The 11,649-nt window shown below is 53.8% G+C and overlaps 1 protein-coding gene across 1 annotated transcript; it reads left to right on the top strand.

The window, feature by feature from the left end:
• Window positions 1–1,057: 1,057 nt before the first annotated feature.
• AVPR1B (arginine vasopressin receptor 1B) lies at window positions 1,058–6,573 on the top strand. The gene is made up of 2 exons (XM_069544364.1): window positions 1,058–2,000; window positions 6,245–6,573. The coding sequence occupies exons 1-2, from the start codon at window positions 1,058–1,060 to the stop codon at window positions 6,571–6,573; spliced, it is 1,272 nt and encodes a 423-aa protein (XP_069400465.1).
• Window positions 6,574–11,649: the final 5,076 nt, after the last annotated feature.

The following is an 11,649-nucleotide window of genomic DNA, read 5'->3' as shown; positions in this document are numbered from 1 at the left end:
TGCTTCTTCTCCACCCGCAGTCTCGCCTTTATTTTCTTCCCGCCTTTATGGCTCCAGGTTTCCCCCAAAGCCTGCGGTCAGACGCCACCGCCGACGGCCCCGGGCTCCGTCTGGGGCGCTGCCTCGCCCACCTGGCCACCCTTGGGGGGCTACCTGGGGGACAGGGACCCCCCAGCGCTGCCGGCCGCGGGGTCCCCGGTAGGTGGGCGGCCACCACCCGTCCCCTGGGCGCGCACCTGTCTCGGGAGACAGTCCGACGGTGCCAGGCGCGAGCCACGGGGAGCTCGTCTGTCCGCGGGCGCCGCCGGCCGGTGGGCGCTCGCCACGCCGTGGGCTTCTCTGGCTCCCTGTCTGTCCGGGGCCCTGTCTGTCTGCCCCTCTGCCCCTCCTCCCGGGCCTCCCTCGAGTCCCCACTCCCGCGCCCCCCGCCCCCCAGCCAGCCTCTCTGGGCCCCGCGGTTGGTCGCTTACGGTGTCACTCCGCCCTCCCCGGCAGGAGCCACGCGGCGCGCGGGGGCCGCCGCTCTCGGATGCGAGCGCATAAAGCCTGCTCGCGCCCGGCCGCCAGCCCGGGCGTGTGGGCTCAGCGGCGTTTTCCAGGGACTCCTCCGGCCAGGAGCGCTCCTGCAAACAGGTTTAGGGGCACCCGCTTGCAGGAAAGTTTGGGGAAAGTGGATTTGAGGCGCACTGGGGAGTGGTGCCAGCTCCCCCAGTCTTTTTACCCTTCCAGAAGGCTCGCCTTGCCCAGCCTCGCCCATTCTCCCCTTCCTGACTGCTCGGCTGCCTGACTCTTGCTTCCCTTCGCTCCCGGGTCCCCTCGCCCCTCTCTGGGCTCAGCATCTTCCTCCTTACCTCATTCTCCCTCATCCTCTCCACCCCTGCCCTCTTAACCCCTGCCACACAGTCTCAGCCTCCTTCTGGTCAGCCGACCCTTCCCCTTTCTTCCATCTTTAACCTCCTCTTGCCCACTCCGTCTCATTCCTCCGGCCTCTCTACTTGCGCTCACACTGCGTCCATCCCCGCCTCCCCGCCTGCTTCTCTCCCAGCAAACTTCCACCATGGATTCCAGGCCTCCTTGGACGGCTGCTCCTACCTCGGGGAGCACCGTCGCTGCAGCGAACGCCACCACACCCTGGCTGGGCCGGGATGAGGAGCTGGCCAGGGTGGAGATCGGCGTCCTGGCCACTGTCCTGGCGCTGGCGACAGGGGGCAACCTGACGGTGCTTCTGACGGTGGGACAGCCGGTCCGCAAGCGCTCCCGCATGCAGGTGTTCGTGCTGCATCTGGCTCTGACCGACCTGGGCGTGGCGCTCTTCCAGGTGCTGCCCCAGCTGCTGTGGGACATCACCTACCGCTTCCGGGGCCCCGACCCGCTCTGCCGGGCCGTCAAGTACCTGCAGGTGCTGAGCATGTTTGCTTCCACCTACATGCTGCTGGCCATGACGCTGGACCGCTACCTGGCCGTCTGTCACCCCCTGCGCAGCCTCCAGCAGCCCAGCCGGTCCACCTACCCGCTCATCGCAGCCCCCTGGCTGCTGGCGGCGGTCCTCAGCCTCCCTCAAGTCTTCATTTTTTCCGTACGAGAGGTGATCCAGGGCTCTGGAGTGCTGGACTGCTGGGCAGACTTCCGCTTCCCTTGGGGGCCACGGGCCTACATCACCTGGACCACCCTAGCCATCTTCATCCTGCCAGTGGCCATGCTCACAGCCTGCTACAGCCTCATCTGCCACGAAATCTGCAAGAACCTCAAAGTCAAGACGGAGGCTGGGCAGGCCGAAGGAGGGAGCTGGGGCCCTGCGAACAGGCCATCTGCTCCTCGTGGCCCGGTGGCAGCCACGCGGGGGCTGCCGTCCCGGGTTAGCAGCATCAGCACCATCTCGCGGGCCAAGATCCGAACTGTGAAGATGACCTTCGTCATTGTGCTGGCCTATATCGCCTGCTGGGCGCCTTTCTTCAGTGTCCAGATGTGGTCTGTGTGGGATGAGAATGCCCCCGATGAAGGCAAGTGTGTGGTCTGGTTGGGAAGGTAGAGGCAGGAGCAGGAGGTGGAAAAATGCAGAGAAGAGAGAAGGTGGGTATTAGGACAGGGCCACAGTGGCTCCCGGGGCCAGGCAGGTAACAAATGGGTGAAGCAGTTAAAGATGGTGTCTGTTCCGGTGTGAAAAGGGACAGTTCTAGTATGCATTCATTTTGAATGGTTTCTATCAACCCCTTCAAAGCTGTCTGAAGATCTCATTTAGCATTATGTGTGTGTTACTCACTCAGTCGTGTCTGATTCTTTGTGACTCCGCGGACTGTAGCCCACCAGGCTCTTCTGTCCTTGGGATTCTGCGGGCCAGAATACTGGAGCAGGTTGCCATTTCCTTCTCCAGGGGGTCTTCCCGACCCAGGGATTGAACCCGTGTGTCCCGCACTGCAGGCAGAGTCTTCACCATCTGAGCCTCCTTCCCCAGTGGCGCTAGTCTGCCAGTGCCCGTCTGCCAGTGCAGAAGACTTAAGAGACGTGGGTTCGGTGCTTGGGTCGGGAAGATCCCCTGGAGAAGGGCATGGTAACTTGCTCCAGTATTCTGGCTTGGAGAATCCCGGGGACAGAGGAGCCTGGTGGGCTACAGTCCATGGGGTCGTACAGAGTCGGACACGACTGAAGTGACTTAGCACGGCAGCACAGCATAGAGGCTGCCAGGAGCAGGCAGGTAACAAACGGGTGCAGCTTTAAAGATGGTGCCTAAACCGGTGTGAAAAGGGACAGCTGTGACTCCCATCCGGTCAAAACGTGCCACGTGAGTACCTGTAATGTGAAATTTCCGTATTCTACAATTTTGGCAACTAATTTAAGCATTTTAAAATACTATTTGGCCCTAATGAAGATACGACCATGAGTAGATTTGGCCAAGCAACTGACAGTTTGCTAGACGGTTTGAGAGGGATTTTCAAATGATTTGGTCCAGATGGCAGTTTGTGGCCCATGAAGTGTGTCTCTCAGCATTCTTCCCCTGCTACACCTGAACAAGACTTTGAACTCCTTTTCAACAGCCATTTTCAAATAATTAGCCCTGGGGCACAACCCTGAAATTCCAAATTCAACCCTTTGTCTTGTTAATGAGAAAGCAGAGGCTCAGAGAGGATACCTGACCTGCCCAAGGCCACACAGCTAGGAAGTGGCGAAGTGACGAATAGAACCTAGGCCTGGAATCTCCTCGTTTCTCTCCTCAACTGTCTGCCCCCGCTTCCCAAATTCTAGCTCTGGAAGTGATGAAGAGAAGGGCCTTCCTCCTATGTGAAAAACAAAATGGGACCTTCTAAGAGGACTGTGTTCCAGGTGGGACGTGGGAGGCCTGATTCTGGTCATTTTGGGGAGTGAGATAGACGGCAGCCTAAGTTTCAGATACTGCCAACAGGTCAGGCCATTTGGGGGTGAGCTTGTCCTGAGAAAGGAAAGTGCTGTTTCTGGGCAGCCCAAATGCTGGCAAGTGGTATTTAAAGACATCTGTTCCTGCTCTCCTAAGAAGAGGGGGTGGGGACAAGTGTGTGGTCACCTGTCAGGGTGACTGGGTGCTCTCTAGTCCAGCAGACTCTTCATGCGCAGCTCGGGGTGTATGATGGGTGCAGCGCGTGACTGCCCCAGGGACGCCCTGTGCACAGTTTGCTCTGGAAGCTTCCTGAGGACTCACTGACCAGCAGACCCAGACTGCCCCTTCCTACCAGCTCTTAGAGTGATCTCCCCTATGCTATTGTTTCTAGTCTCAATCTGCTCATCCTAGGGCACGCTCAAGCCAAACATCTTTTCTGGAAAGACGAAGTGAGGGGAAGGTTGTTCATGACATTAACACAACTCTGCCAGAGAGTTCAGCAAGATTCATGTTGATGTATGGCAGAAACCAACACAATATTGTAAAGCAATTATCCTTCAATTAAAAATAAATTTTTTTAAAAGCTAAAAAAAAGACAGAGAGAGAGTTCAGCAATACTGAATTGTAACAGTCCCATTGTACCCCTTCTTAACCACTTTTTGGACACTAGTGTGGACCAGAGGCTATTTATAAAATTACCCTTTAAGCAATGACCATATTACCCCTAACCTGTTCTAGGGACTGCCCCCACCTCTAGTCAAGCACAGAATAGAAGGAAGGAGGGCTTTCTATGTGCCAAGCACATTTAGGCCTTGTGCTACTTAGGGGTGACCTTCTCCCCTTGACATCTAAGCAATCTGAGCTTCAGAGAGGTGAAATAACTGGTCCAAAGTGCCACTTCTAGTAAGAGGTGGAGCCAAGAAATTGAATCAAGGTCTTTTTAGGCCAAACTTTATCCAGACTTTTATTGTTGTCTTATTCCCAACAATCATAGCTGAGCTGGTGGCACCAGCGATGAGAAGGCCATTTGCCCATTATCAAGGAACCTACGAGAAGCTTTCTTGCTTGCCTCCTGTAGTCACCACCATCATCAACCTGTCCCTCAGACCCATATATAAGTGACTTATCACTTATCAAGGGCCTCTCCGAGTAAGCAGTGCAGGAACGAAGTGTCCCTCAGAAAACCAGAAGCCCTTCGGGGACTCTGAGTTGAGTAGACATTCACTGCTTTAAACTTGCTTTCCGGTACACCCAGCTTCCCTCCACGGCATGCTGGCCTCCTGGCCGCTCATCCCCGAGTCTTTGGCAGGAAGCTGTCTCCTTGCACTTGCCCTTGTCCCCGACCATCAGTGGAGCCTCTGCCAGGCCGCGCTGCAGCAGGTCTGCCCTCCAGGACTGAGCTGGAGCCTCCGAAGACTCCAGGGCTCCAGGTGCATCTCGAGCCCCGACCTGGGCCTGGCTTGGGGGGGGCCAATCCAAACAGATGCTTCCCAAGTGAAGAAACCTTGGAAACCCTCAGTCTCTGGCCTAATCTAGGCACTATACATATACTGATGGAGCAGATGAGATGAATGCACACCTTAGCCAAAGCAGCTTCTCAAATGTCTGCAGCCCCCAGGTGTTCAGTTAACTGGGGCGCAGGCCAGACACCTTCATGCTGCAGGAGCCTGGGTTTGTTGCTGAGGCTGGTCCCCCCCTTGCTGTCACTTCTATGCTTCTCAACTCTGTGATTCATGCTTTCTCTCAAATATCCTGACCCTGTATCTTTTCTTCTCTTGGGCTGCAAGTACCACTGGAGAGCACCCAAGGACCCAGCATATTGGAAGCTTTCATGGCACTTTACAGAGCAGGCACTTGAGCTTTGCCTTTGAGTTCATTGGTTGAAATGGTGCAGAATTGCTGCTTTAAAGAGGGGAGACCTAGGTTCAGGTCTGTGCCCTAACCCTCAATTCCTTCCAGCTCTGCCATGGCACTCAGTGATTCTACAGCCTCCACTAAAGCGCTGGGCAACTCAGTGTGCAGCCCGCGCCATAGCTTAGCCATGGTGCGTCTGGCAGAAGGCTGGGGCCCATCCCAGCAGCTTTCCTGTTGGCATGAGAAGTTTCATTTCGTTTTCAGAAAGAGTATTATATCTGGAAGGAATCTTATCAGAGTCTTTGAAGGCTCGCATTTTGACTGTCCAGGAGAGAAATTAGTTTTCCCTGCAGAAGGGACATTCTCTGGATGTAATTTCTGACGATGGAGAACAGCACTGGCCAGGAACGAGATGCCTGGATGCCCTGTACCTAGAAGCTGCACAGCCGGAGGTGGCTTCATGGGACCTCTAGGCTGTCAAGCTCCACTGATTGCCTACGAGGTCCCCAGCACCGGCCTGGCACAGTCAGTACTCACACGGACAATAACTGAATGACAGGATGACTGGGACGGACCCTAAGGGGTCAGAGGGCAGTGTGTACCCGTATCTATGACATAAGTGGGAATGCAGGTGTGCCCAAACCTGGCTAGAATCGTGGTCATTTTTCCTGCAGATTTTACAGAAATTGCCTCACCCATGCTTGACATCCATTAGGGGATTCACAATTCAAGATTTCGGAGCAAAGATAGTGATCCAGTTCGGGCTGCTCCCGTCGCTGACTATGTCTGTGTCTCTAAAGTCAGCTTAGAGCAAGCCTCAGCTCCTGCCACCACCCTGCGGCACAAAATGAATAAATAAATCAGGGAGGCAAAACCCTGGAGTTAGGAGTCCCAGGTTGGAGTCCCAGCTGTGATCCTTTCTGATTATAGAACCCCACGTGGTCCTCCTTGGGATTCAGCTTCCTCCTCTGTTCTGTAGGGAGAGGGACTCTCTCCCAGGGCCCTTCCAGCTCTGAAATCCTTGTGCTTCTCCCTTGGCAGATTCGACCAACGTGGCTTTCACCATCTCCATGCTTTTGGGCAACCTCAGCAGCTGCTGCAACCCCTGGATCTACATGGGCTTCAACAGCCACCTGTGGTGGCGTGCCCTGCGCCGTCTGGCCTGCTGCAGAGGCGCGGGGCCCAGGATGCGCAGGCGGCTCTCCAACGGCAGTCTGTCCAGCCGCCATGCCACCCTGCTGACCCGCTCGAGTGGCCTGCCTGCCCGCGGCCTCAGCCCCGGACTCAGCAGGAAGCCAGGGCCCAGAGACTCCCTGCGGGGCGCAGAGCAGGTGGATGGTGATGCTGCCACTGAGACCAGCATCTTTTAGGAAGCACTCTCCAGAGTCTGGCGGAGGATCTCTGCCCACCTCAGCACTGCCCAGCCTGATGCTCTCCATGGTCTTCTTCAGTTAGAACCTTTCATGACTTTGCAAGATTGGAGAAGCGTTCTCTCAGGACACCTAACCAATAGGCTCTAGAAGAATTGTTGGATTTTCACGACAATGACGTTTATGCCCTTTGACTCGGCTTGAGGCAGGGTGAGGAGGCCGGAAAGTCCACTCCTATCTTTGGTGTCATAGCTGCCCGCCCAACCTCACATCCTGGGAAACAGGGAGACTCAGACTGTCTGCTTCCTTGATGCTGCCGTATTCACTGTCTGGGGACCAGGTTTGTGATAGGTGTGGTGCCGCCGATCTGGGCTCTCCTGCCTGGGGGTCCACAGACAGCAGGGATTTAGAGGCTGGTATCTTATCTTGTTTGTCCCACCCTAATCTGACTAGTTCTTCAGCCAGGAGAGGGAAGGAGTGAATAACTGCAAGGAGGACCCTATTTGAATCCTGAGATGGGTGTGTGTGGGAGGGGGCGTTGGTAGAGAGAGGCGTGCTTAATGAAGAGAAGTGGGGGGGCTTCGCCTGCTCCCCTCACCTGTCTACCGAAGGGAAGTGAGGGGTAGCACAGCGCTGGGCAACTGGTAAAAACTCTGCAAATGCAGCTTATCTTCTCCCAAATGCCCTCATTTATAGTTAGGATGGGTGACAAGGCAAAGGACTGCATGTTCTTGGTGGGATGGCCCACTGGGGTGAGTGTGGGAAGAATGAGTGAGGAGAGAGGAGATGAAAATGGTCACCAAATTCTGAGTGGGAGGGTCTTGGAAGCAGCAGGGATTGGTCGCACTTCCCCTTCCCTTCACGGGGTCCACGTGGCTCCTGCCTCTTGGGCTGCATGGAGGGGACATCCTTTGAGAAAGTGTGACTTAGTCGTGGCTCTGGATTTGTTTGAGGCTCTTCAGAGCTTCCACACAAATCACGTGCTTGCCACAATCAAGTCAGGAGCCCAGGATGGCAAACCCGGCTCTCCCTGGTGGTATCTGTATGACCTTGGGAACTTAACCTCCCTCTCTGGACCTCAGCTCCTTGCCTGCAGAATAGAGATGCTCTTCAAGGTCTTTCCCAGCTCAAACCTTTTATGACTTGCAAGACTGGAGAAGCACTAAGGACTTCCTAACCCGTAAGATCTAGGAGAATTGTTGGATTTTCATGATAGTGACATTTATGCTGTCTGACTCAATTTTGGTGACTGTGGGTCCTGCCACAGCCATGCTGCCCACCTCTGCCCACAGTTCAGTTCAGTCGCTCAGTCGTGTGCCACTGTTTGTGACCCCATGGACGGCAGCACGTCAGGCCTCCCTGTCCATCACCAGTTCCTGGAGATTGCTCAGACTCATGTCCATCGAGTCGGTGATGCCATCCAACCATCTCATCCTCTGTCGCCCCCTTCTCCTCCTGCCCTCAATCTTTCCCAGCATCAGGGTCTTTTCCAATGAATCAGCTCTTCGCATCAGATGGCCAAAGTACTGGAGTTTCAGCTTCAGCATCAGTCCTTCCAATGAATATTCAGGACTGATCTCCTTTAGGATGGACTGGTTGGATCTCCTTGCAGTCCAAGGGACTCTCAAGAGTCTTCTCCAGCACCACAGTTCAGAAGTGTCAATTGCCAGCAGTTACATGATGCTAATGCCCAGAGGGCCTGGCGGGGGAAGCTGGAACTTTGTCCTGCTCCTCATTATCTCCAGTGGCATTTATACCGTGGAATAACCTCCTCTCCATGATTCTGGCTCTAATCTAAGTGATGGTCTTGATGGTGGGAAAAGCGTCAGCTGAAGTCAGGCCCTGGTTCTACCACCATGATGCCGCCAGTGACCTTGCTCTCTTCATTGCGTGCTTAGTCGCTCAGTCGTGTCTGACTCTTTGTGGCTCCATGGACTGTAGCCTGCCAGGCTCCTCTGTCCATGGGCGTCTCCAGGCCAGAATACTGGAGTGGGTTACTGTGCCTTCTTCCAAGGATCTTCTCAACCCAGAAATTGAACCCAGGTCTCCTGCATTGCAAGCATATTCTTTACCATCTGAGCCACCAGGGAAGCTCAAGAATACTGGAGTGGGTAGCCTATCCCTCTCCAGGGGAACTTCCAACCCAGGGATCAAACTGGGGTCTCCTGCATTGCAGGCAGATTCTTTACCGGCTGAGCTACCAACGAAGCTCTGTTTGTTATGAGGGTCAAATAGGACTGTGGGTATGCAGGCAGTTTGTAAACCCAGGAACTTCTAAACCCATGAAGCTATACTACTGTGGGGATTGATTGCTAATCTAATTAAGAGCTCTTGAGAGCACACTAGGGAACAGAGTCACTCTCTGCCCTCCACTCCTAGGGAAGCTTTGAGGGGTGGCTGTGACTTTGGGGATACACTTCTTTAAGAGGCCGCTTAGCTCTAAGAAGTCTCCTTAGGCCTCCTTAAGAGAAAAGAACTAAGCTGAGTGTCATGAGTGAGCAAAGCTTCCCAGCCTTTCAACACTAGAAAACTGGAAACTGGGATGCAGGCCCTAATGGGATCAAGGCTCAGGGCAGATGTGGGAACCCACTCTCTCTCTCCGCTGCAGCCATTGCTCACGTCAGCCCTTGACATCCAACTGCTTCTTCCCAGTCCATCTGTCCTGATGGAGCTGGGCTTATGAACCTCACACGCCAGCCTGAGCTTTTGAAGTTGCTCCCTCCTCTGTTTGCATAAGCCTTCCTCACCTCAGACCACAGTTTCTGACCCTAGTGCCACAGTAGATAGTAAGTAAATCTTTGCTCATCACGATAACTGGGACGTAGAAGGGATACTGGCCTTATAACCCAAACCTGGTTTTGAGTCCTGATCTCACCTCTTTTCTACCTGTATGAACTTGGGCAGGTTATCTAATGTCTCTGAGCAAGCGGCACTCATAAATAGAAGTAACAACGTCTGCCTTGTGGGAGGCATTTGTGAGGCTGTAGACTGTACCACATTCTTCTGATACTAGAGAGGATGGTGGCCTGGCTCTGGATCTCATCCAGGAGTGGCTTCCAGGGCATTGGGCCTGAGACTCTACAGTGGAGAGAAGAGAAAAGACCCGGAATCAGGGTTGGCCAGAGCCCCTCCCATGCCCACTCCGTGCTTTCTGTAGCTTGCTTGCTTGCTTGTGAAGTCGCTCTATCATGTCCGACTCTTTGCGACCCCATGGACTGTAGCCCACCAGGTTCCTCCATCCATTGGATTTTCCAGGCAAGAGTACTGGAGTAGGTTGCCATTTCCTTCCCTAGGGGATCTTCCTGACCCAGGGATCAAACCTGGGTCTCCCACATTGTAGGCAGACGCTTTACCCTCTGAGCCATCAGGGAAGTCCTTCTACAGCAAGGAGTAGCAAATAATCCCACTATTATATTTCCAGATTTCCTTTACACAAGGGGGATTTACTTCTGATGGTGGCTTTGGGACCCTCACTCTTTCTCCCATGGAAAGGCTGCACTTGATCTTTTCCAGAAACCTGGTGCTGTTCTGTGATGAGGCCAATGGGGAACAGCTGGACACCAGGCTGGGAGCCTCAGGAGTCTATTCCAGGAGGCTCCTGAAGGAAATGGCAGGATGATGTCGTGTCAGACTCTTTGCGAGCCCATGGACTACAGCACGACAGGCTTCCCTGTCCTTCACCATCTCCCGGAGCTTGCTCAAACTCATGTCCATTGAGTCAGTGATGCCATCCAACCACCTCATCCTCTGTCGTCCCCTTCTCCTCCTGCCCTCAATCTTTCCCAGCGTCAGGGTCTTTTCCAATAAGTTGGCTCTTTACATCAGGTAGCCAAAGTATTGGCGCTTCAGCTTCAGCATCAGTCCTTCCAGTGAATATTCAGGATCAATTTTCTTTAGGATTGACAGGTTTGACCTCCTTGCAGTCCAAAGAACTCTCAAGAGTTTTCTTCAGCACCGCAATTGAAAAGCATCAATTCTTCGACGCTCTCTGACAGCTCACCCCAGGAGAAACTGAGCTGTACTGTCCCTGGGCTGAGCACCTTTGTGAATTGTTTATGCCGTCCTGTGGACTCTGTGAATAACTGCACTTCAGTCCTGTGAGCCCACGTGGAAGTAGAGGGCTGGGGGTGGGGGGGCAGGGGACTGTTGTGTGGGCAGGGTTGTACATGGCAGGAGGAGGTTAGTTGCTTGACTGCGGGCATTTCTCAGAATTGCTTTCTATGTTATTTGGTCTATGTCAGTAATTTTCTAGATGACTTTGTGTTTTGTATGTAAATAAGTATTCCCATCTATTGAGGAGCTATAGCCTCCGTCTAGGCCATAGCAACTCACTCGTGAGTCCAGAACCCAAAAATGTGGTTGAAATTGGCCAGTAAAACTGCTTGATAACCAGCAAATTTCTGGTCACCTTTGTTTCCTACGGGCAATGACAAGGAGATATGTGAGCTAAAATAAAATTGTGATGGCTTTGAGCAGAGGAGGGGCAGGGGAAATGTCAAGGTGTGGTGAGCCACCTTCCTGGTGCCCCTCACCCGCTTGAAGGGGAAGGAAGACAAGTGACCTGGGATTTGCCCTGGGACCACACGGTGGCAGTGCGGAGCTAAAAGTGAGTCTGACTCAGTAAATGACCTGTGTCAGGGAGGGGCCTGCAGGGAGTCTTCCCAGCTCTAATGCTGTACTAAGTTTCCCTAAGGTTCTAGAGTCTTGGTCTTGCATTTGACCCAGCTCTCCTGAGAGCTGACCTGCTCTCAGGAGCTTACATGCACTTCTTTCTCCCGGAGTTCACAGAGGATGTATTTAGCAAAGAGGGGCAAAGAGCAAGAGGTTTCTTCTGCAGGTTGAGGGTCTGAATATAGAGATTCTTGTCTGAAAGGGTGGGTGCATGAGGGAGCTAGTGAGACCTCAAAAAAAAAAAAAAAAGCCAATAATTTGGAGTCATTATGTGTTTGGTTTAGAGGCCAGGGTCTTGGGTTAGAAGGCCTCTTGAAGCGCCTCTGGGTCAGGGCAATAGTCCTGATTCAGGAGCAAATACCCTACAGGTGTTGAGCATAAAATACCTCTTCACACTGTGGGTCT

Source organism: Ovis canadensis, chromosome 12 (assembly GCF_042477335.2).
Source record: "Ovis canadensis isolate MfBH-ARS-UI-01 breed Bighorn chromosome 12, ARS-UI_OviCan_v2, whole genome shotgun sequence".
NCBI lineage: Eukaryota > Metazoa > Chordata > Mammalia > Artiodactyla > Bovidae > Ovis > Ovis canadensis.
The sequence above is the reverse complement of the archived record's forward strand: the minus strand, read 5'-3'. Positions and strand labels throughout refer to the sequence as shown.